Source organism: Eurytemora carolleeae, unplaced genomic scaffold, assembly GCF_000591075.1.
Source record: "Eurytemora carolleeae unplaced genomic scaffold, Eaff_2.0 scaffold46, whole genome shotgun sequence".
Taxonomy (NCBI): domain Eukaryota; kingdom Metazoa; phylum Arthropoda; class Copepoda; order Calanoida; family Temoridae; genus Eurytemora; species Eurytemora carolleeae.
In genome coordinates this window covers 339930-361010 of record NW_019396065.1, presented here as the reverse complement: position 1 = coordinate 361010, position 21081 = coordinate 339930, and the positions used below count along the sequence as shown (strand labels likewise).

General features: G+C 33.6%; 3 protein-coding genes across 3 annotated transcripts; 2 read left to right on the top strand and 1 right to left on the bottom strand.

Annotated features, from left to right (window-relative positions):
- Positions 1 to 592: 592 nt before the first annotated feature.
- Positions 593 to 9440, bottom strand: LOC111709868 (uncharacterized). The gene is made up of 4 exons (XM_023483797.1): positions 9309 to 9440; positions 6535 to 6637; positions 1702 to 1773; positions 593 to 864 (listed from the first exon to the last, which is right to left on the bottom strand). Exons 1-4 carry the CDS (start codon positions 9381 to 9383, stop codon positions 770 to 772), a joined length of 345 nt encoding a protein of 114 aa, XP_023339565.1. The 5' UTR covers positions 9384 to 9440; the 3' UTR covers positions 593 to 769.
- A 1617-nt stretch (positions 9441 to 11057) lies between these two features.
- Positions 11058 to 18327, top strand: LOC111709844 (uncharacterized). Its single transcript, XM_023483762.1, has 8 exons — positions 11058 to 11233; positions 12311 to 12431; positions 12915 to 12982; positions 13286 to 13349; positions 13522 to 13611; positions 16191 to 16267; positions 16650 to 16720; positions 18314 to 18327. The coding sequence occupies exons 2-8, from the start codon at positions 12312 to 12314 to the stop codon at positions 18325 to 18327; spliced, it is 504 nt and encodes a 167-aa protein (XP_023339530.1). The 5' UTR covers positions 11058 to 11233; position 12311.
- LOC111709833 (rac GTPase-activating protein 1-like) lies at positions 17229 to 21081 on the top strand. Its single transcript, XM_023483753.1, has 10 exons — positions 17229 to 17312; positions 17885 to 17967; positions 18314 to 18404; positions 18687 to 18766; positions 18853 to 18915; positions 19063 to 19135; positions 19894 to 20025; positions 20296 to 20412; positions 20683 to 20778; positions 20962 to 21081. The coding sequence occupies exons 3-10, from the start codon at positions 18330 to 18332 to the stop codon at positions 21079 to 21081; spliced, it is 756 nt and encodes a 251-aa protein (XP_023339521.1). The 5' UTR covers positions 17229 to 17312; positions 17885 to 17967; positions 18314 to 18329.

Sequence of the window (21081 nt, the reverse complement as noted above, 5' to 3'; positions counted from 1 at the left end):
AAAAATCGTTATAATTAAACGAGAAATTAGTTTCAAACACAAAAGTATGGAAGCCATCAGAAAAAAATTGATTTACGAAAAAATCCTTTGTGAATGTTTTATTTTTTTATAACTTTTGGTTACAATTTGTGATGAAATACAAAATGAAATGTTTAATACGATTTGTGTGTTGATTCAAGCAATATTTCTCTTCATTTCTAATCTTATGTCTTTAACCTTAAAGGTACTGTAAACGTAATTTGAAGTGACCCTCCATTCCATGTCCGATTTGCTTTGTCCCATTATGTATGAATAAGATATCCATGGTTTGTTTCAGCAAACTGATTATTTTCAATTGTGGGGGTCCTACAAAGCTAACTTGTGCATGATATTTCTTCCTTCATAATCAACGAAGAAATTGTCAGGATTAAACATTTTTCAAGCCACAAAAACGACGTTATTTTCCACAATATTGATCAGATTAATGTTTGGGAATCGGTCATGCTTAGGGATGTTAACGTTTTCTTTTTTTTAAAAAAACGATCGTTTTTTTCGTTTTCCTATCGTTTTTTTAAAAAGTTTTTAAAACGATTGTTTTTAAAATGATCGGAAAACGAAACAAAAAACGATAGAAAAACGAAAAAAACCGTCGTTTAATAATCGTTTTCAAAAACGATTAACAACCCTAGTCATGCTCCTCTTAAAATGGAGGGACACTTAAACTAACGAAGACAGTCCCTTTAAGATTTTGATTTCAAACTTTTTCAGAGACCATTTTTAGAAGATACATCTATATTTTTCCGAATAACTGCTTTGGACAAACCTCAAGCATTTTTCTCTGACAATGCTCTCCATCATATTCACTATTGAGCCAGGCTGGATCAACTATAATATAAATGTATTTACCGAAGAGTAAGCAAAAAACCTGATTACTTAAAGGGAGTGTTCGCGAAAAATGAATGGCTTAAGTCGAAAAATTATCGATGGTGATCGCTACTAATCTTACTTCTATCTGTTGTGTTTATAAAGAGAAAATTGTTAAAAACGGCTCATACCGAAGAACGTAACGTCCATACAAATTCAGAAAGTTGCAACACTCGACTCTGATCGTAAAAAAATCAATTTAATTCCAAACAAATTATTCAGAAATTACAACCTATAATCATCTATAATTTTTCGACGCATTCGTACATAGGTTATATTTCATTATATTTAAAAAAAAATAATATTTAGCTTACAACTTGTTTTCACGGCTGGCGCTCGATTTTCGAACATTTCCGGAAAATATGAAAATGTCGTCTTCATTATCAAAAATTCTCTAAACGCTTTCAAATTTAATTCTCAGATCATAAAATATAAAAAACTATTATGAAATATATCAACTATTTACGAATGCGTCGAAAAATTATCTGAATGATTCGTTTGGAATTAAATTGATTTTTTTACGATCCGAGTCAAATGTGGCAACTTTCTGAATTTGTATGGACGCTGCGTTCTTCGGTATGAACCGTTTTTTCGCAAACACCTCTTTTAAAGTTTACAATTGATTGCATAAAAGTATCAGAATTACACACTATTTAAAATCGTAGCTTTGTGGTTCCATTAACAGATGAAAGCTAGATTTTAAAAAAATTATTCTTTAAGTGAGTTTTTTTATAGATCATTTTTATAGCAACAGAGTTTAATTATCAAATTGAAAATATGCTTGAATATTACATATACCTAAGTGATCAATGGATCGAAGTTCATTGACCAGAAATGTTCTGTACATTCTTTCCATTCGGAGCAAAGGATCTAAAAATGTATTAGATTGTTGAGAAACTTCTACATATATAGTTACATATACTATAGGGTTGTTAATCATCTTTAAAAACAATAAAAAACAATAGTTTTTCGTTTCTTTTTTCCCTTTTTCTGAAAACGATCGTTTCGTTTTTAGAAAAAAACATGGTTTTTAAAAACGAACCACTAATTTTGAACTTTTAAAAAACTGTAGTATTTAAAGTATGGTGTAATATTTAGATGAATGACCCGATGCAAAACCCCTCAAACCCTTTGTTTGATTCTCACTTATTAAAGAATCTGGAGAATAGAGTCAGTACACTCCAGGATCTTATACAGGATAGACGCTTGAGCCTTAGCTCCCGTTTATCCCCTTTAAGGCCTGGGGACTTGTACTTCATTGACAGCTCTCAGGATGATATATCTTACCAGGACTACCAGAGGTTTAACAGCCTCATTCTAATCATCTACTGCAAAAGAGGTTGGACACCCTTATTCTCATCATCTAATACATCAGAGGTTGGACAGCCTCATTCTCATCATCTAATACATCAGAGGTTGGACAGCCTCATTCTCATCATCTACTGCAACAGAGGTTGGACAGCCTCATTCTAATCATCTAATACATCAGAGGTTGGACACCCTCATTCTCATCATCTAATACATCAGAGGTTGGACACCCTCATTCTCATCATCTAATACATCAGAGGTTGGACACCCTCATTCTTATCATCTAATACATCAGAGGTTGGACACCCTCATTCTCATCATCTAATACATCAGAGGTTGGACACCCTCATTCTCATCATCTAATACATCAGAGGTTGGACACCCTCATTCTTATCATCTAATACATCAGAGGTTGGACACCCTCATTCTAATCATCTAATACATCAGAGGTTGGACAGCCTCATTCTCATCATCTACTGCAACAGGGGTTGGATACCCTCATTCTCATCATCTAATACATCAGAGGCTGGACAGCCTCATTCTCATCATCTAATATATCAGAGGTTGGACAGCCTCATTCTCATCATCTAATACATCAGAGGTTGGACACCCTCATTCTTATCATCTAATACATCAGAGGTTGGACAGCCTCATTCTCATCATCAACTACTCTAGATACTCGAGCTCCACTGGAGGTATAGAATAACTCTTCTGAGTTACAGCCATAGAGAATTGAATTTATATTAGAGGGGAATTTACTAGTAAAAAGTGTAAAACGGCCATTTTGTTGTACTGTTTCCATACTGCAGGTGTACTTCACATATTTATGCTATATAACTTTTTGGGCCCTGGAATATCATTTTATAGAAAATCTAAAATTAATGTTTAAAGAAAACCAAATTATGAAATAGGCTGGTTTCATAATTGACTAATGATCATTTCACATAGACTCTATGCCTTTCACTCTGCAAACGATGATTTTCCGTTATAACTATAAATCAAATGATGTTTTTTATTCACCTAATTCATTAACAAGTTTATTTAACAGCTTTGAAAAATTCGAAATTGAAATGAATAGTCTAGGGAACATACTGGATTAATGTACTTTACTGCATATAATTTGTGAACATTTACATGATTTGTACACTTTGAACTCCCTTTCAGGCTGAAAGGGAGTGAAAAAATTCATACCGAGAGATTCTTTAAATTCCCCGCTAATATATATTTTATTCTCTATGGTTACAGCTAATTCAACCACTCTAGATATTTGAGCTGACCCTAATTAGAGGTCCACTGGAGATACAACGCAAGTAATAAATGAGGTTTTACTCGATCCAGTCCAGCTAATTTAACTACTCTCGTACAGGTCTGTCTGGACTACCAGGGAGAATGTATAAGAGGACTAGGATGTCATAGATTTATCTCCTACTCTGGGAACAATGATGATAACAATGATGATAACAACAATGATAACAATGATGACAACAATGATGATAACAATGATGACAAAAAATGATGATAACAATGATGGCAACAATGATGATAAGAATGAGACAACAATGATGATAACAATGATGATAACAATGATGGCAACAATGATGATAACAATGAGACAACAATGATAATAACAATGATGATAACAATGATGATAACAATGATGATAACAACGATGATAACAATGATGACAACAATGATGATAACAACGAGGATCTATGAGGACGGGATATCTAGATATGAATGAGATAATCCAGGATACCAGATGCTTTACCATTCTGGGATTGGAGACGTTGGTCTTTTTAGACAGCTCCTCACATATCTGGAGAAGCTAGATGATTTAGTCAGGAATAGTAGATAGAGAAAACTAGAAGCTCTAGGATACCGAGGGGAACTAAGGATATCAGGAACTAGAATGTCCAGGATACAGAGAAGGACCATGAGCTTTAGGATACCGAGGGGAACGAGGATATCATGAACTAGGATACAGATAGGGAATAAGATATCCAAGTTATAGAGAAGAACTGGAGCATATCCCACCAGACCTTGCTCTTTACAAACAGCTCTTCACAGACCTAGTGTAGAAGTAGCTGGGAATGTAATTGACACATCTCAGCTATTGAGAGCATCTCAGGTAGAAGGAGCAGCTGTGGATATCGTGGACATCTCATACTCTAGAAGCAGCTGTGGATATCGTGGGCAAAACTCACACTCTTGAAGCAGCTGTGGATATCGTGGGCATATCCCATGGTCTAGGAGCAGCTGTGGATATCGTGGGCACATCTCATACTCTAGGAGTAGTTGCGGATCGCATGGACACATCTCAGCCAGTAGGAGCATCACCGCAACCATGGAGTATCAGAGAATCAAGGAGCAGCTCGGTAATGTACAGCTAACACATCAGAGACTCTAGGAGCAGCTGGATTCAACAGACCTTAGAAGCAGTAGCATCCAGGATTACAGTGTAGGAGATACCGAACTGGAGCAGCTAAACGAGATATCTAGCTAGTTGAGGGAGCTGCTTAATTAAACCAGAGAATTATGAATATCAATAAAATATAAACTAATAAATGAATCCTATCTATTCATACTCTGAGAGATAGATATAGAACTATATGAATAAGAAGAAAGGGACAGTTTATGAAATTGGTACTGGGATCGAAAGTTAAGCCTTTGCGTTAACCCTTAATAGAGGAGGGGCAACATGGTGGACCTTGACGTCCCTTGGATTTATATTTGGAATTTGAACGATATAAAATTCAACTTTAATTACTTCAAAAAGAAAAGCTATCTGTTAAAAAAATGTCACTTATACAGGGGATATTAGTTTCAAAACTAACACCAAACCAAATCTGCAAAGTTATCTTTTTCAATAGTATGTATATCTTTAAATCCAAGACGAGTAGAACAAAATTACACCATATATTTATAAAAGAAATGGCTAAAACTTTATATTGAAATAATAAATATGTCAATTTTCATCTTATAATAAGGTGTGCGAATTAGTTTTGGAAGCTTCTTGATTTCATTTTCGAACATATCCCTATTTTGAAACAATAACCGGATTTCAGCTGATGTCGCGTTTTCGGAACATATATCCTGGTTTTGAGACAATTACCGGAATTCATATCAATGTCAATTTTTAAGCATTTACGCACTTACGTAACAAAACAAGATTTTTTGATAAGGTAAAATTTAAACAACATAGAAAATAAAAACAAACAGTTCTTTAATAATTTAAAAATTATTAAAGCATTGAGAAATCAAAATATCAATATCATTTGTTCTTACAATATAGATCTAACTAGAAATGCGGGAAACTGTTTGTTTAAAATGCTTGAAAATAAACTATCGATATTCTCTAATTTAACAGATAAAATGTGGAAACTTAGATTCTAGAAATACTTCAGAAGTTAATTTAGTCTTCATAAGATAATTTTTGTTTTGTTTTGTAAGTGATGAAAGTGAGTTTTGTTTTAAATTGAGGATTATACTCAAAAACGGGAAAGTGGGTTTTGTCTCGAAAACGCGACATTGTTTCAAATTCAGGAAATGTTTCAAAATGGAAAACCTGCCATAGTCTTAAACACAGTCAAGAGATTTAATAGAAAAGAACTGTTATTCTAACTTTGATTTTAAAAAAATGTTAGGAATTGTTGTCCTCGTCATGTTTAATAAAATGTTAGTTATAGTTTTTATTTTCGACTTTTACTCTGGATATAGGCCGGGATCCCAATTCAATTTGTGTGTTAGAAATGTGCCAAGTGTTAGTTTTGGAACTTTTGGAACTATAATGTCCCGTGCAATGAATTTGAGTTTTATGACAATTAATTTCAGTTTTTTAGGAAGATTTTTTTTCGAGATAAATAACCTGAATGTTTTCTGACCTAAGGGATACCTGATTTAAGGATTTTCCGACCAAAAAAATGAATTTTGTCTTAAAAAGGTCGTTAACAATCTTTAACGAAGGGTCGTCTTTAACGGTCGTTAACAAAGGGTAGTCGTTAACAATCGTCAAAAATCAAAAACGATCCACTTTTGTTAACGGAACGACGAACTTTATAAACTTTTGTTAACGAAACAACGAACTTTTTAAAACGATCGATTTTAAAAAAGACCCTTTTGTTTTTCGTTTTTTTTTCGTAAAACGATCCATCCCTAACTAATTGTTAATAGAAAAAGAGGCAAGAAGTGCACTAAAAGCCTATTGATTCAAATAAAAGGATTTGCTTGCGAGCATTTAATTCGGGGATTCCTAGTAATTCTACTAAAATCTCATGTATTATTTGTCTCAGAGAAAGATTTAAATGATGTAAAAATGAAAATTACCTTTACACTGAAGTCGCTGTACACATTTTCTCAACTGGTTATACAAGCTTGCGGATGCACAGTTTTTCAAGTTGTCATCAGGTAGCCCAAAATATGATCTCATCTATACAGAGGTAATTGGGATATCGTCTTCCCTTTGAATTCAAGAATTTTCCGATTAAAGCTATTAAAAATATGTATTGGCTTATAGAGGACGTGAGTCAGACTCTAATAAAACGCATAAATAACTTCCAGTATATATATTTCTTATAACTTATTACTAGAGGGTTCAGAACTTAAAAAAAACACTTATTTTATCTTTTACCCTTACGGCACTGTACTCAAATCTATTTTATGGTATCTTTTTAATGAAGCAGTAATATATCCAGTTTAAACAGTTAATATCGAAATTCTTCAAATTTTTAGAACATTATTATTACGGAGATCTGTCAAGTTTTCAATGTTGAAAACAATGTTAACTATATTTTAACCTTTTTTTTACAACTTTTGTCATTCAATAACTTTCAGGAAAAATAAAAAAGGGGTTTCAATTGCCCATATTATTTTGGAGCAAAAATTAAATTTAAAAAAAATAGATGGGAAAGATAATGAAGTCCATGCTAAAGGTAGGATTCGGTTGGCCGGACGCAGGTAATTAAAAACTAAGTTTGTGTAACCTGTGCTGTGAGAACTACTGAAGATATCATTCCAAAAATGCTCTGTGAAAAGTTTTTAGAAAACAAATTATGCTGCCAAAGAAATAAATGATTCGCTAAAATATTTGAATTATTTAATGCCCCTATATGGTATGTAGTGCTTTGCAAAATGCATCAAGATGGGATGGCAAAAAAATTATGTGATTATTCTTTTTTTATCAAAAATAATCGTCAGTCATGTCTTCAGATTAAAGTTATACTTTACTGCATGCCAAGTCCCTTCTAAAATCCCCAACATAGAGACAATAAAATTTATTATTTACAAAGAAAAATTTCTAGAATATTTGAGAGGCCTCTGGTAGTATCTCTACCTGGTAGTGCTAAGGAAAACGGAATTGTTATGGCTCATGGCTGACGTAAGAAAGAAATGTTTAATTGTGTCATGGAAGAAAAACTATTGTGGCTCATGTCTGCTTTCCTCAGCATTTTCCTTAGATTATATTTTTTGACTTTTAAGGCTAAATTAAAATTGCCTTTTTTCTATTTATATTATACTTCTGAGGTTAAAAGTATCAATAAGTATAATTCTAAAAGAACTTTTTTCCCTGCAGTGCTCCCGACTCTCCTCCGCAACCAGAACTACTTCGACCTAAATACTTTATGTCATATGGTTATTGGGACACCCTTTAAAATCCGTTTTAAAAAAATTCAAATAAAAAATTGCAGTCCATAAGTATGACTGCAAAGATAACATTTATCAAGACGACATTTACTTTACTTTATAAATTTTACACTTCTAATTTGGCTGAAAAACTGATAAATCAGTAATTATTATTTAAACAAACCACATAATTACAAAAAGTAAAAATCTTTAAAATCCGTCCGGTTAGTACACATATATGGGTAAAAATCAAACTTTCGAGTTCCCAATCAAAATTTGAGGCAAATCGTTCAAGAGTTAGTATGAGCGGACTTAAAAACAAACAGACAAACACCCAGACAAATAGAAATTGCTACTTGTATATATATTACAAATAGACCTTCGTCAAGAATGATAACTTCGGTGATAATTTCGTGGATTAAGTTCAGCATAAAATCCATTTTGTTCGACCTGTAAGTATAGTTTACAAATTGTTAAAAGTGATTTTTTAGTAAAATCATTTATTTACATCTAAATTTAAGATTTTTATCATTTGAGTCCGTTAAAATTAATATCATTATACAGGGTGTCCCAAGAAACATGGGAATTCAGTGTAATCAGTAATTATTATTTAAACAAACCACATAATCACAAAATTTATAATTACAAAAAGTAAAAATCTTTAAAATCCGCCCGGTTAGTACACATGGGTAAAAATTAAACTTTCGAGTTCCCCAATCAAAATTTGAGGCAAATCGTTCAAGAGTTGGTATGAGCGGACTTACAAACAAACAGACAAACACCTAAACAAATAGAAATTGTTACTTGTATACATATATAAATTACAAAAAAGACCTTCGTCAAGAATGACAACTTCGGTGATAATTTCGTGGATTAAGTTCATCAAAAAATCCATTTTGTTCGACCTGTAAGTATAGTTACAAATTATTAAAAGTGATTTTTTTTAGTCAAATCATTTATTTACATCTAAATTTAAGATTTTTTACCATATGAGTCCGTTAAAATTAATATCATTATATGTAATTCAAGTAATTAAAGTAAAACTAAAAATTGTCTTTTTTTCAAACCATACCCTGCAATGCATCCATGGCTTTCTAAACTAAAACATTACACCACAAGCATGAAAGCATGTTCCTGTAGTAAAGGCAGAGTCGCTAATCCAGGATTTTTGTTGGGATTTGTTGGCAATATGTGTTAAAAACTTCACTGTTTATGATAGAAATGTTGAATATCACCACACCCCAGCACACTTTGTAATCATAACGGCCTTTCACGTTTTTGGAATCTAATAAATTTTAGGCTGGCTGAATCAATTTCAAAAAAACTTTAAAAAGAATCTGAAAATTTTTTGTTTTAGTATGTTATAACATTTTTAGTTGATTTTTAGCACATATGCATAGGCCGTATACCGTACGTACATAGTAATACTAGTCATTCATTTCCTAGCAGGTCTTCAAATATAATCTTTAATATTGTACCTGCCGGATTTTTCTACCTATAGCGGGGGTAACTATATTCATATTCATGTTTTGTCCTGGACCCGCCATAATCATTATCTAATAAAAATTATAATGAATCTTTTTCACTCCTGTGTCCGAATTTAATGAATTTAAGCCGCGTCTTCAAAATGTGGTCTGCTGGGGCGGATAGAGGGGGGGCGGCAGGACCTTCGCACCCCCCTGAGATTTCAGAATAGCTCTTCAATAGCACTTATGGGAAAGAAAACCTAGTGCAAAACAGGAAAAATATCTTAGGTAAAAAAAAAATTTTCCCCTGCGGCATGTCTTCTTGTTCCTAAATCTGGATTTGTTGTTCCCAAATAAATCTAGCACCCCCCTCACTTAAAACTATAAAACATTTCGTTCAGATTTCAACAATTTTGGTTTCATTTAATAAATTTAAAGTCTGAACGAATTTTTTAATATCTCCGGTAATATTGACAGCACAGAAAAGGCAGACCACATTTTGTAAATACCAGGAATAGAAGGATTTTTTGTTTATTGTTTCAGGAAATCATGCATGTAAAAGTAGGTTGACGACTGCAAATGTCGAAAATTAACTCATAATTCAAAAACGACATTCAAGTCGTCTTGCTACTGTCATGTTTCGTGGGATATCATATCTCAGCATATATGTATGTATCATATACAGGGTGTCCTACGAAACATGACAGTTGGTGAATAGTTTAGAATGTCTTTTTCCATAATTTGTTGAGTTGTTTAGTACCAAAGATCAAAAAATATTATATGTGAGTCATGTTATTAAAATTGATTTTAAAGTGAAAGATAATGAAGCAAAAGGATGTTTTAACTAAAAATAACGATTTTTTAAATGTCATGTTTCGTGGGACACCCTGTATGTAAAACATAAAAATATGGTCCCCCAGTGATGTGTGTTAGAGCCTATCCCTCTTTGCATTTTAGTAATTTCAACTGTTTCAACACAATTTTAGACATTAAAACCAATTGAATACATATAGTTTACATTAAAAATGGGCATTTATAGATCTAAAATGTATAGGGGAAAAACAGAAAAATATTTTTCCTTCCACAAATGTCGTCTTCATTTCAAATTATCAAACAATCAATTTCTTAACGCCTTACCTCACCTTACCAAAGATATCCCCTGTCCTGTACCTTCCTCCACCATAAGATGATGATGAACCAGTTTTGTGTTTGGAGAGCTACATATCACCGTATCACGCACCTCTGCCCGTTTAGTAAAAGTAAATTCAACCTATCTGAAGCATACAAAGTCTGACCGCGTACCTTGTTGCACTGGCTATTCCTGTTAATTGTCTGCTAAATTAAGCTAATGTCCCTTAGGTGCAGTACAAACCGGGACCGGAAATTCAAATGTACTACTGCAGCGGCCCGTGATATATGAGACATATACGGACACCCTCGCGCTTTAGTAATTTCAACTCTTTCAACACAATTTTAGACATCAAAACCAATTTTAAAACATTTAGAATTATTAGTTTACATTAAAAATGCGCATTTAGATCTAAAATGTATTATTTAAGGGGAAAAAGACAAAAATATTTTTTCCTCTCGCAAATGTCGTCTTCATTTCAAATTATCAAACAATCAATATTTATTCAAAAATATAAGATAATTTTCAAGTTTTTTTCCATCAAAATACTTTATTAGATATCGGCAAGTGTCAAAGAATTGGTTTTGATGTGTAAAATTGTGTAAAAGTGGAGTAAACACTAGAGGATAGGCTCTATCGACATCCACCACACTCGACTGCGTAGACTCTTTATTGTGAAAACAGTTTCGCAGATCCTCCTTTTCACAAATATCTGCGGCATTCTCTCTGCAGCGTCACCTTTGAAAAAAAGCGGGACAAACCAAGAACTATAAACTTACTTCACTCATTTAAATCCTGAGGTTCGTAGGTTAAAACATAATGTGATGTTTAGTTGGGGGTGTTAGTAAAATATATTAGTAATTTTTCAGAGAAACATTTTGGGACCACCCAGCCATTATCTTAATTGAGCCCTGCATATGCAATTGGTAAAAATATGGGTCCCATACGACTTTCATACGACTTTCTGGATTCTCCACACTCCAATAAGCGATTTTTGGACCCCCCGGGCCCCCCTCTTATCAATTTTGTACATAACTTATATCTAGTATTTACTTAAAGTTAGGTTAGGTTAAGACACTTTCTGGGCTGAGCGCTGCGGTTAGGACAGGCTAGAGGGCCGAGCGCTGCGTTTTATTTTGTATTATTTGTAAGTTAGGTTAGGGTAGGCTAAGGTAATTTCCTAGCATACGATTTTGGACCCTCCTCCGACCTATTTTGTACATGGATCTTGTATCTAGCATGGATATAATTCATAAATTTGACCATGTGGCCGCAGCGCCCGGCCCCCTAGCCTATTCTAGCCGGGGCGCTCGGCCCCTAGCCTCTCCTAGTCGGGGAGCTCGCCTTAGGAAGTGTCTTAACCTAACCTAACCCTAAATATATACTAATTTTGCTGAAAATTGTTGAAAATGAAGGCCCCGGCCCCCTAGTATCCTAGCCATAGCGCTCGGCTCAGAAATTTTCTAACATAAACTAGCCCTAAAATGATTAAAAGTAAATAATTTTGCTGAAAAATAAGTGGTCGTGTACAAAATTGATAGGAGGGGTCCAAAAACTAAGTTAGGACAATTTCTGGACTGAGTGCTGCGGCTAGGATAGGCTAGGGGCCGAGCGCAGCATCTAGGACAGGCTAAGGGCCGGGCGCTGCGGCCACATTACCATCTTTATATATCTGTATTATTTTAACTAAAAAATGACGTACAAAATTGATAAAAGGGGTGGGGTGTCCACAAATCGTTCTCTAAGAAATTACCCAAAATTGTTATGAAAGGGGGTGGTGGGGGTGGACTCGCAAAAGCGTTTACTAGCACAGACCTCTACAAAGCTCTACATTAAAAATTATCATTTTATTTTATGTAGATAGTAAACTTTTTAATTCTGTTAGAATGCGTAAAGCAATGGCTCCTCCTCCTCCTCCGAGAGGGAAGTTCTCTGGTTCTGCAGAGAATATTTCTTCCTATAGATCCCTTGTTCTTCAGTTTGATGATATTATGCGGAGGAATGAGGTTAGAAATTCGTAATAGAGTTTTGCAAGCCAAGTATGTAAATATTATTTATCTAATTTGATTTCGTTTTACTTTTTTGTTATTTTTTTCACTCACACTGCGCTTGTCCTGAAATTGTTTAATCTCAATATTTAAAATTATTTTTATTTCCGCCGTCTCTCTTTCGTATATTTACTATTTGACCCTAAATGCAGCATTTTTGGAAAAAAAATTTGCCCTCACATATTCTGTTTTGTTTCTTGCATTATTTTTGTCTTCTTGTTCTGGTATAGTCTATTTCCTGTTTTGTTTCTTGCATTATTTTTGTCTTCTTGTTCTGATTAGCCTATTTCCTGTTTTGTTTCTTGCATTTTTTTGTCTTTATCTGATATAGCCAATTTCCAGTATTTTCACGCAAGCAAAACGATGAAGTAAAAATTAAAGTAGCTGTATATCTAACAAATTTGAAAAGAACTTGACATAAAACATGATTTAAATTTATAGGTTTTGTATGAAAGCTGCGAAGATAAATTTTCAACCTATGTAATCAATAGTGGTATTTCTATACGAAGGTAGGCCTAGCTAATTATTATTGAATTTTAAATTCGGTGATGGTGATGGACCAAACCTCTGTAGAGTAAAAAAGTAGATGTTAGTTCCACATTTATTATTATTGATTGAGTGATTTTAAATCGGAGAATGATTTACTAAGTTTACAGTATTCAACTCAGTTAAAGATTTGTTAAAATTGCTAGATTTCTATTCTATTTAAGATTTCCTGTAATAATTGATTGTTTGTGTAATTACAGTTTAAAAGAAGGATACTAATAACTGGATCAAATGATTCCGTATAATAAATAACGTAATTTTTTAAGGTTCAAGGAAATTGAAAGAGAGAATGAACGATTGCAGTCACAGCTGGATAAATCCTTTCAGGAGGTCAGTCAAAAAGCTATAGTTTTTTACCCTTTTTTACCCTGATATTTTTCTCTCGTGGTGACAATAAAAGAATTTCTGAAGAAGAAAAAATACAAATGACAGCTCAATATTATAATTTATTCCTAACTTAATTTGAAATATTTCGATCAATTTTATTTATCATATTTTTCAGGCTCGGATTCTTGAAAAAAAGTTGAACCAAGCACGCAATCTACTCGCCGAAGAAAATGCACGGACTAGGAGGGCAGAGCAAGAACGAGAGGTAAATTATAATTAAGAATAATGAATTCACTCGGAAAAAAGATAAAATTCCTTGTTTTTGGGGTCAATTTTTTTTCAGCCAGGGACCAAATTTTATGAATTTGAACCGGTAGTGGGTAGTTCAGGGATGCAGGTCAAATTCATAAAGTTCGGCCCCAGGATTCTCACCTTAGAGGCACACAGGAGCCTCGTAACATCTAAAAACATAAGATATCCTTTACATTATATTGTGTTTCTGAAGTTTCAGGAGGTCGAAGACTGCAAAATTGTTAGCACATGCATCTATCTATATGTATATACTTAAAGTTTTAATCTCCGTTTGTCTGTTTGTTTGTCTGATCATAACTCAGGAATACCTGGACCGATTACCCTCAAATTTTTTATTGGGGAACTCGGGAGAACCACGGGAATGTTCTTAGTTTGGTTTTCAGACTAACTATGACTCCCCTTGGTTTCAAGCTAGTATTCATATCAAGATGATGCTTTGAATGGAATTCTATCAAACACCAAAACTTCTGTTTTGATTCTAACATGACGTTTAACTTGGTCTTCTTAGATCTAGTCTCTTCAGAGGCCATAAGGCAAAAAGGTCACTGGACGTCAGATATTTGTGCTCACGACTTGTGTGTTTACAAATTTCAGTATTCTATCTTAGTCTTTAAGATCAAACAAAAATTGGTGTTAACCTATTTAATTTGAGAAAATCCGGAAGTGGTGTAAATAAGTTGTGAGACTCATATTCCCCCCCCCCTTTCAGAATCATACTTTTTTCCCAAATCCACAACGTAAAAACAGGTATATTTTGCAGGTTTCTAAAGCCCGCGCAAATTTTGAAGAAGTTTACTGCGGTGGGTGACACCTTGCTAATTTTGTTTGGGGTTTTAGTTGTATAGTGGAGCGTTTTGGTACCCTAAAAAGATCAACTTCAAGGTCCCCCCACCAAGTGTTGTTTAACCATTTTTTTGTGTTTTTTTTTTCTTTTCCCCCTTCCCTTTGCTCTTCCCTCTGGTCCATTTCCTCTTCCTCTTTTCCCTTCCCTCTTCTCATTTTTCCCTTCCCCCTTCCCATTTACTCATCCCTTTTCCTTTCCATTTTATTTTCCCCTTCCCTTTTTCCTTTTCCCCTTTCCCCTTCCCGCCCCCCATTTTCCTCTTTCCTTCATTTTTCTTAATTTTTCTTCATTTCTCTTCATGATTCGAAAAGAGAGAGGGGTGAGGCAAAAATATAAATCTCAGAACTAATATATACCCTTGCTTGTGCTTCCCTCTAAAAACAAGAAGTCTAAAATGATTTTCTGTAAACGGATATTTATTATTTGTATGTTTCACCGGCAAAACATCAAACATTCCAATCTTACATCATTTTTATAACGACCTAAAGAAAAAGGCTGTTTGATACTTTTGTCTATATTTGTTAACAGTTAGTTCCAACCGTTTTCAAAATGAAATCTCAGGTAGCCGTTAGTTTTAGAGGGTTACAACGAAACTTTGTTTCGTTACCGGTATTTTCTTTTTTTAAGTTGTCGTTAGTTAACGATCTCATTTTTATTAACAACATTAAAGGAACAACTGTTAATGGCTCCAGTCGTTAACGGTTTATTACAGTATTAATGGCGCGAAGTGGTGAAAAAAAAATTCGTTAACGGTTTATGAAATCTTTAACGCCGCAGCTGTTAACTGTCTTTTGTAGTATTAATTGCGTTAACATTTCGTCAAATCATTAACGGCACTAGCATTTTAACTATTTTTATCCTATTCTACGAACTGAGGAGTATCTAGATATCCAAATCAAATATTTTTATCCTATTCTACGAACTGAGGAGTATTTAGATAACCAAATCAAATATATTTATCCTTTTCTGGGAACTGAGGAGTATCTAGATATCCAAATCAAATATATTTATCCTATTCTACGAACTGAGGAGTATTTAGATATCCAAATCAAATATATTTATCCTATTCTACGAACTGAGGAGTATTTAGATATCCAAATCAAATATATTTATCCTATTCTGAGGAAAGTCCAGATTCTTTCACAACTGGACAAATTCAACCTTTTTTTTAATTCAAAGGTTGGCCAATTCATAAAATAGCATTCTTTTATGTTATTTTCTAAAACGAAAGATTTCTAATACAGAAGACGGCCTTTGAAAACAGCAAAACTTGTAAAAAAGTTGGATTCAATTTTAAGCAGAAAAAAAAACTAAATATACCATTTTCGTAACAAAATCTTTCGCTTTCGTTTTCGTTATTGGTTTATCTGTTCATTAAAGCTTTGGTTTTGGTCGTTCTTTAACGGACTCTTCCGTTTATTTTCGAAAGCTTCCGTTTTGTTAACGGAACTTTTCCCAGCCCTAGTTTTTACGGATTCAAATCGACTCCCCCTAATAACTACGTCTATTACTTATCCAACTGCTCATACACAGCTTAACGTAACCTAACCTATTTTAAGATATAATACAATTTTAGGTCAGTTAACTAAAGGTCGGATGAGCGGGTACTCATTTTAGTCCTTAGCCTAAGCGATTTTTATTTTCTCATAGTTTGTCAAATAAAAGGTTTTCTTATTTTTATTGTTTAGGCAATATCTCAAAAGTTTGAAATGGTTCGTGAACTATTGTTAACAGACAATGGGAACACTCTGAACAATGAAACAAGGTAAAATATTGGAAACTATTGTTGTCCCTTAATCCGCGGTCAATAAGTAATGTATCCACAGATTTTAGAAATAATATATTATTATGCGTAGAAAGAAGATGTAATTAATCCAAATTATTTCTTCATACGTCATAATATACAATTTTAGAGATTTCGCAAATTTTTTTTTATCGGTGGATTTTCAAAATTCCATAAGGTTAATCTTCCATAAAGCAGTCCTGGGGTTTATTGCCAAAAAGATTTAAGCTCAATCGGCCCAGACGTTTTACGCTTATCGGATATGATTAAATAGACTAGCTAAATTTTGTAGTCCCTACCCTGTGAAGATGTGGCAGATTTTCAGAATTTTAAAATACGAATTGATTTAAATCTGTATTTCCAGGCAAAAGCTAAAACGATTAGAGGCATCGGTTACCAGTCTGAAGCAAGGAGCCAGGCTGGTAATGTCTCCAGGTACTATTCAAATATCAACTACATGTGCAAAAATCAATTTTAATCAATTTCTACCCTGTTATTTCTATTAAGCTTAACCTTCGAGTCTGTCCTAGAGAACGATTTTTGGACCTAAATTTTTTTCTGAGTCATTTTTACATGCAATATGTTTTACGTTTTATAAAAATTCAAATTTTTAATTAATAAATTTTTTCTTTGATGCATTCTCATTTCTTTTAACTCTTTTTGTGCATCTTCTGATTTTTCTTCTTTCCCTCCTCTTTAAAAATAAATACTTATTGATCAACCTAAAAATTTGATGGCAACAAATTGGTTACTCAAGTTTAACAGGAATTGAAGTTATTTTGAATATTCAATATTTTCTTTTTGCTATTTTTTTTATATTTCTTTTCTAGAAAAAAATTAAGAAAAATACTTAAAAAGAGTTGGAAATTATCTCCGTACTTGAAATGTATTATTTTCTGGATCTTTTAAAGTAGTTCATTCATTTAGAAAAGTGTTAAATGAAGTGAAATGAGTCATAGGATGAATCATATTTAGATCTAAGAGGTCTCGTGGTTCTGAAGGTCGGAATCTTAGTGTTGAGAATCAGGTATTAATTCAGTTTTCAAATGCAGCAGAAAATTTTCAACATTTCAATTTTTGTAAGAAAGTTACAACTACTAAAATCTGTCTGATTGACTCTCCTGACTATTGATTTTGTTTAAAAACGGAACAGAAAGGGGGGGGGGGTATGTCAATGAAATTTATACCCGTCTAATGTGAACAGCTTAATGAACTGAAGGAATTAAAAAGCTTGAAGTTAAATATTGAAAAGTCGAAATTTTGTTGAATTAATGAACATGAATTCAAACCATGGTTGGCAAAAACCCGGGTTTTTAAAAAACCAGCCCATTGGGTTTTATTGTTGTTTTTTTTGGCCATATTGTGTTTTTCAATATGAAAGTAGTTGAAACCTACTAAAATTCATACTAATTCATTATAATAAGACTATTTAAGCAACTGGTGAACTTTATAGCTATGAAAAAAATAATATTGTTGTAATAATAGGTTTAAATCATAATAAATACTCTTTAAATACAATAATATCACATCCCCTTATGAATACACCTTTTTATATCAATAAATCTTTATGGCCAGTTTACACGGTTCTTTACTGTACAGGGTGTACAGGGATTAGACGCAGTGCTAGTTAGCACTAGGAAATCTCTAGAGAAAATTGCAGCAAGAAGATCAGTTAGGAGAAGGTAGAATTTTAAAAATACTTTTTGCAAAATTCTTGGCTGTTAACAAAGGTCAACATTTCTGAAGACTACTCTTAAATTTAAAAGATCTGAGCTGGGAACTTTTAAATGGTGGATATCGGTTTTAATACTTGATCGACATCGACTCTTTTTCTTAATCTCCAGATTAAATAATGCTTGTTCTCTTCTTGTTATTAATCTTAAGATTAATTAACCGATCGGGATTTAGGATATCTCATTCTGAAGTTTTCAGCTCAGTTTTCTTAAATAAATCCTAATTAGTATGCTTTGTTTTTCCTTTACAAAATTCACGACTTAATTTATTTTATCTTGAATGTATGTTGTTTAGTGGGCAAAATGTAAACATGGAAGAGTACACTCCTAGTGCCCCACCCGCCGAGGGAGATATTTGTTGGCAAGCAGCTCATAATAGTCCACAGGTAATTATAGTGTTCAGTACAGGCAGGGGTGAATATTCTTACTTAGAGTTTATCCCCCCCTCCATATTAAGTAAGTTGACTTTTCTTCCCTGTTTGTAAGCGCGCGTTTTGTAGATCCAACATTACTATCGTTTGAAGTAATAACAGAGTAAAACTACTCTATCCAATATGCAGCTAGGAAAATAATTCTTTCGAAGAAAATGTATATATAAGCCACTTACTTAAAAAAGGCCTAAACTTAATTTTTACGAATTCATATTTTTTGAGTAATTTTATTTTCAGCGCGGAAAACGTATCTCGGATGTTTTTCCTGGGACCCCTAGTGTACAACGTTCCCACTCCAACGTTGGAATTAACGCAAGGTACTTTATTAAATCATAGTTTACATTTTGAAATAAGATTTAAACCTATCTTATAATGTCTCTTTTTCTTATTTACAAAATTACAGGCGTCACGTTTTTGAGCAGAAGAAAGTGTATAAATTTGAGACCTGCTCGCCATGTGGAAACAAGTAAGTAACCTTCTAACCAACTTTAAGTTACATAATATCACCCTTTCCATTAAGCTTCAACAATCATGTCTCTTGGTTAACTTTAAAAACACAAGTTTTCTTCTTTACTTTAAAATAGACTATTTAAATCAACCGTTTACTGTTTAGGTTCAAATGGGGAAGAGCCGCGTACAAATGTCGTGACTGTCGTGCTATTGCACACCCCGAGTGTAAGGATAAGGTAAAGAATACAAATTAAATATTATAATTTAAGTTCCTCCAACCAAGTAAATAGAGTGTTAATCTTCAATTCGCGCCCGAGCACGATACCAAATGACCCAAAGTAAAAAATTTGAATTTGAATCGATTTAAGATTCTGATTTGTCATGCTTTCCAAATTCCAGTCTCTTAGAAATCCAAAGGAATTGACTTATTCCGCTTACCACAAAAAATGAACACTTTCCAAAAGGATTAACAGTTAAAAACTTTAGACCTGAGTTCTCTTTTCTGTGAATGTGAAGTACAAAGTTTACATTGTGTTTGGTGAAATTTAAGGGTCCCATTTTTAATTACGCAACTGAAATATATTTATACTAGGCTTTTAGGGCGCTTCGCGCCCATCTTCTATTTGAATTTTGAACATGTTCTTTTTATTTACATTTTAAAACAAAGAAGAAATAAATTTCGCGGATTTTCAAGAATTTAAATTTTTCTACAAGATGAAAAACCTTTAAAACACATTTTTAAGAAAATTTTATCATTCGTAAACCTTCCATGTGGTCACGTGATGTCCCACAAAAAAATTGGGCCCGATCGGTTCAGCCGTTTTGACGTCTATTGGATACAAATAGACAGCCAAACAGACAGACAAGACAAATTTATATACAGATAAATAGGTCCTTAATGCTAGGTGCCGTTGCCGTGTATTGGATACAAATAGACAGCCAAATAGACAGACAAGACAAATTTATATACAGATAAATAGGTCCTTAATGCTAGGTGCCGTTGCCGTGTATTGGACCTGGAAGTGTAAGACTAACACCTGGGAAGACTGCCCTCCATGTTCTCGCAGATTTTACCCCTCCACAGTCCCCAATGGTACCAGGACTAATTGTACACTGCGTAAACGAGGTATTTTAATTTTATGATTAAGTAAGACAATTTTTAAATGTCCTCGACATATTTTGTATATATTGTTACTAATAGTTCTCATTATCTTCGTTTTAAACGTAATAAGTTCTTTCGGGATAAATGAACATTTATCAAGCTAATTCTTGATTCAGCTTTCAAATATCTTAATAATCAAAAATAAAGATTCCCCTAAACTGAGAATTTATCAATGTATGCGCAGAAGTTGACCATTTGAATTTCTAAAATCCCTAATATTTCTTATTCTGTTAGATTGAGAAGCGAGCCCTAACTGAGGTTGGAATCTACCGTGTTCCCGGAAGTGAACGGGAGGTGAAAGAGCTCAAAGAGAGATTCCTCAGGGGAAAAGGATGTCCGATCCTAGCTAGGGTGAGTTCTGGAGTGTCAAAAGTTTAGTTCATATCCTGGCGTATTCAGGAATTTGTCCAGGGGGCTTACATTTTTGTCCCTTCCAGGGGGACTCAGCAGTCAGCACCCATTCGGGCCCAAATAAACGGGAAATCTTATATTTCACTGATCCAGCCCCCCCCCCTCTGAAAGTCGCCCTTTTGTTTGAAGATAAAACTTGCCAGATTCGGTACATTATGTATGCACGTTATGTTAAGTTTATTGATCTTAATGAAAACTTTTTTATTTTAGATTGATGTTCATGTGCTTTGTGGATGTGTCAAAGATTTTCTTCGATCTCTTAGAGAACCTCTTATACCTCATTCAATGTGGTCTGAGTTTATTCAGGTCAATTTAGTCAAAAATAGGAATTTTAGTTTAAAAAGTACAAGACAAACATCAGAATTTATAAACCATGTAAAATCTTCACCAGCTTACCCCCCAGGTTAGGATGGGGGGATAACCTGAAAAATTAAAACCCCGTTTTGTAGCTGAAAACATTTAGAAACTCAGATGTATATACATTTTTAGGCTACAGGAAACCCAGATCAAACTGATGGGGATTCTGCAATGTACCAGGTAATGTCTTTAAATAAAGGGCCGATTAGCGTAATTTTTTATGACCTCTCCCATTGCTTTTGCATTCTTTAG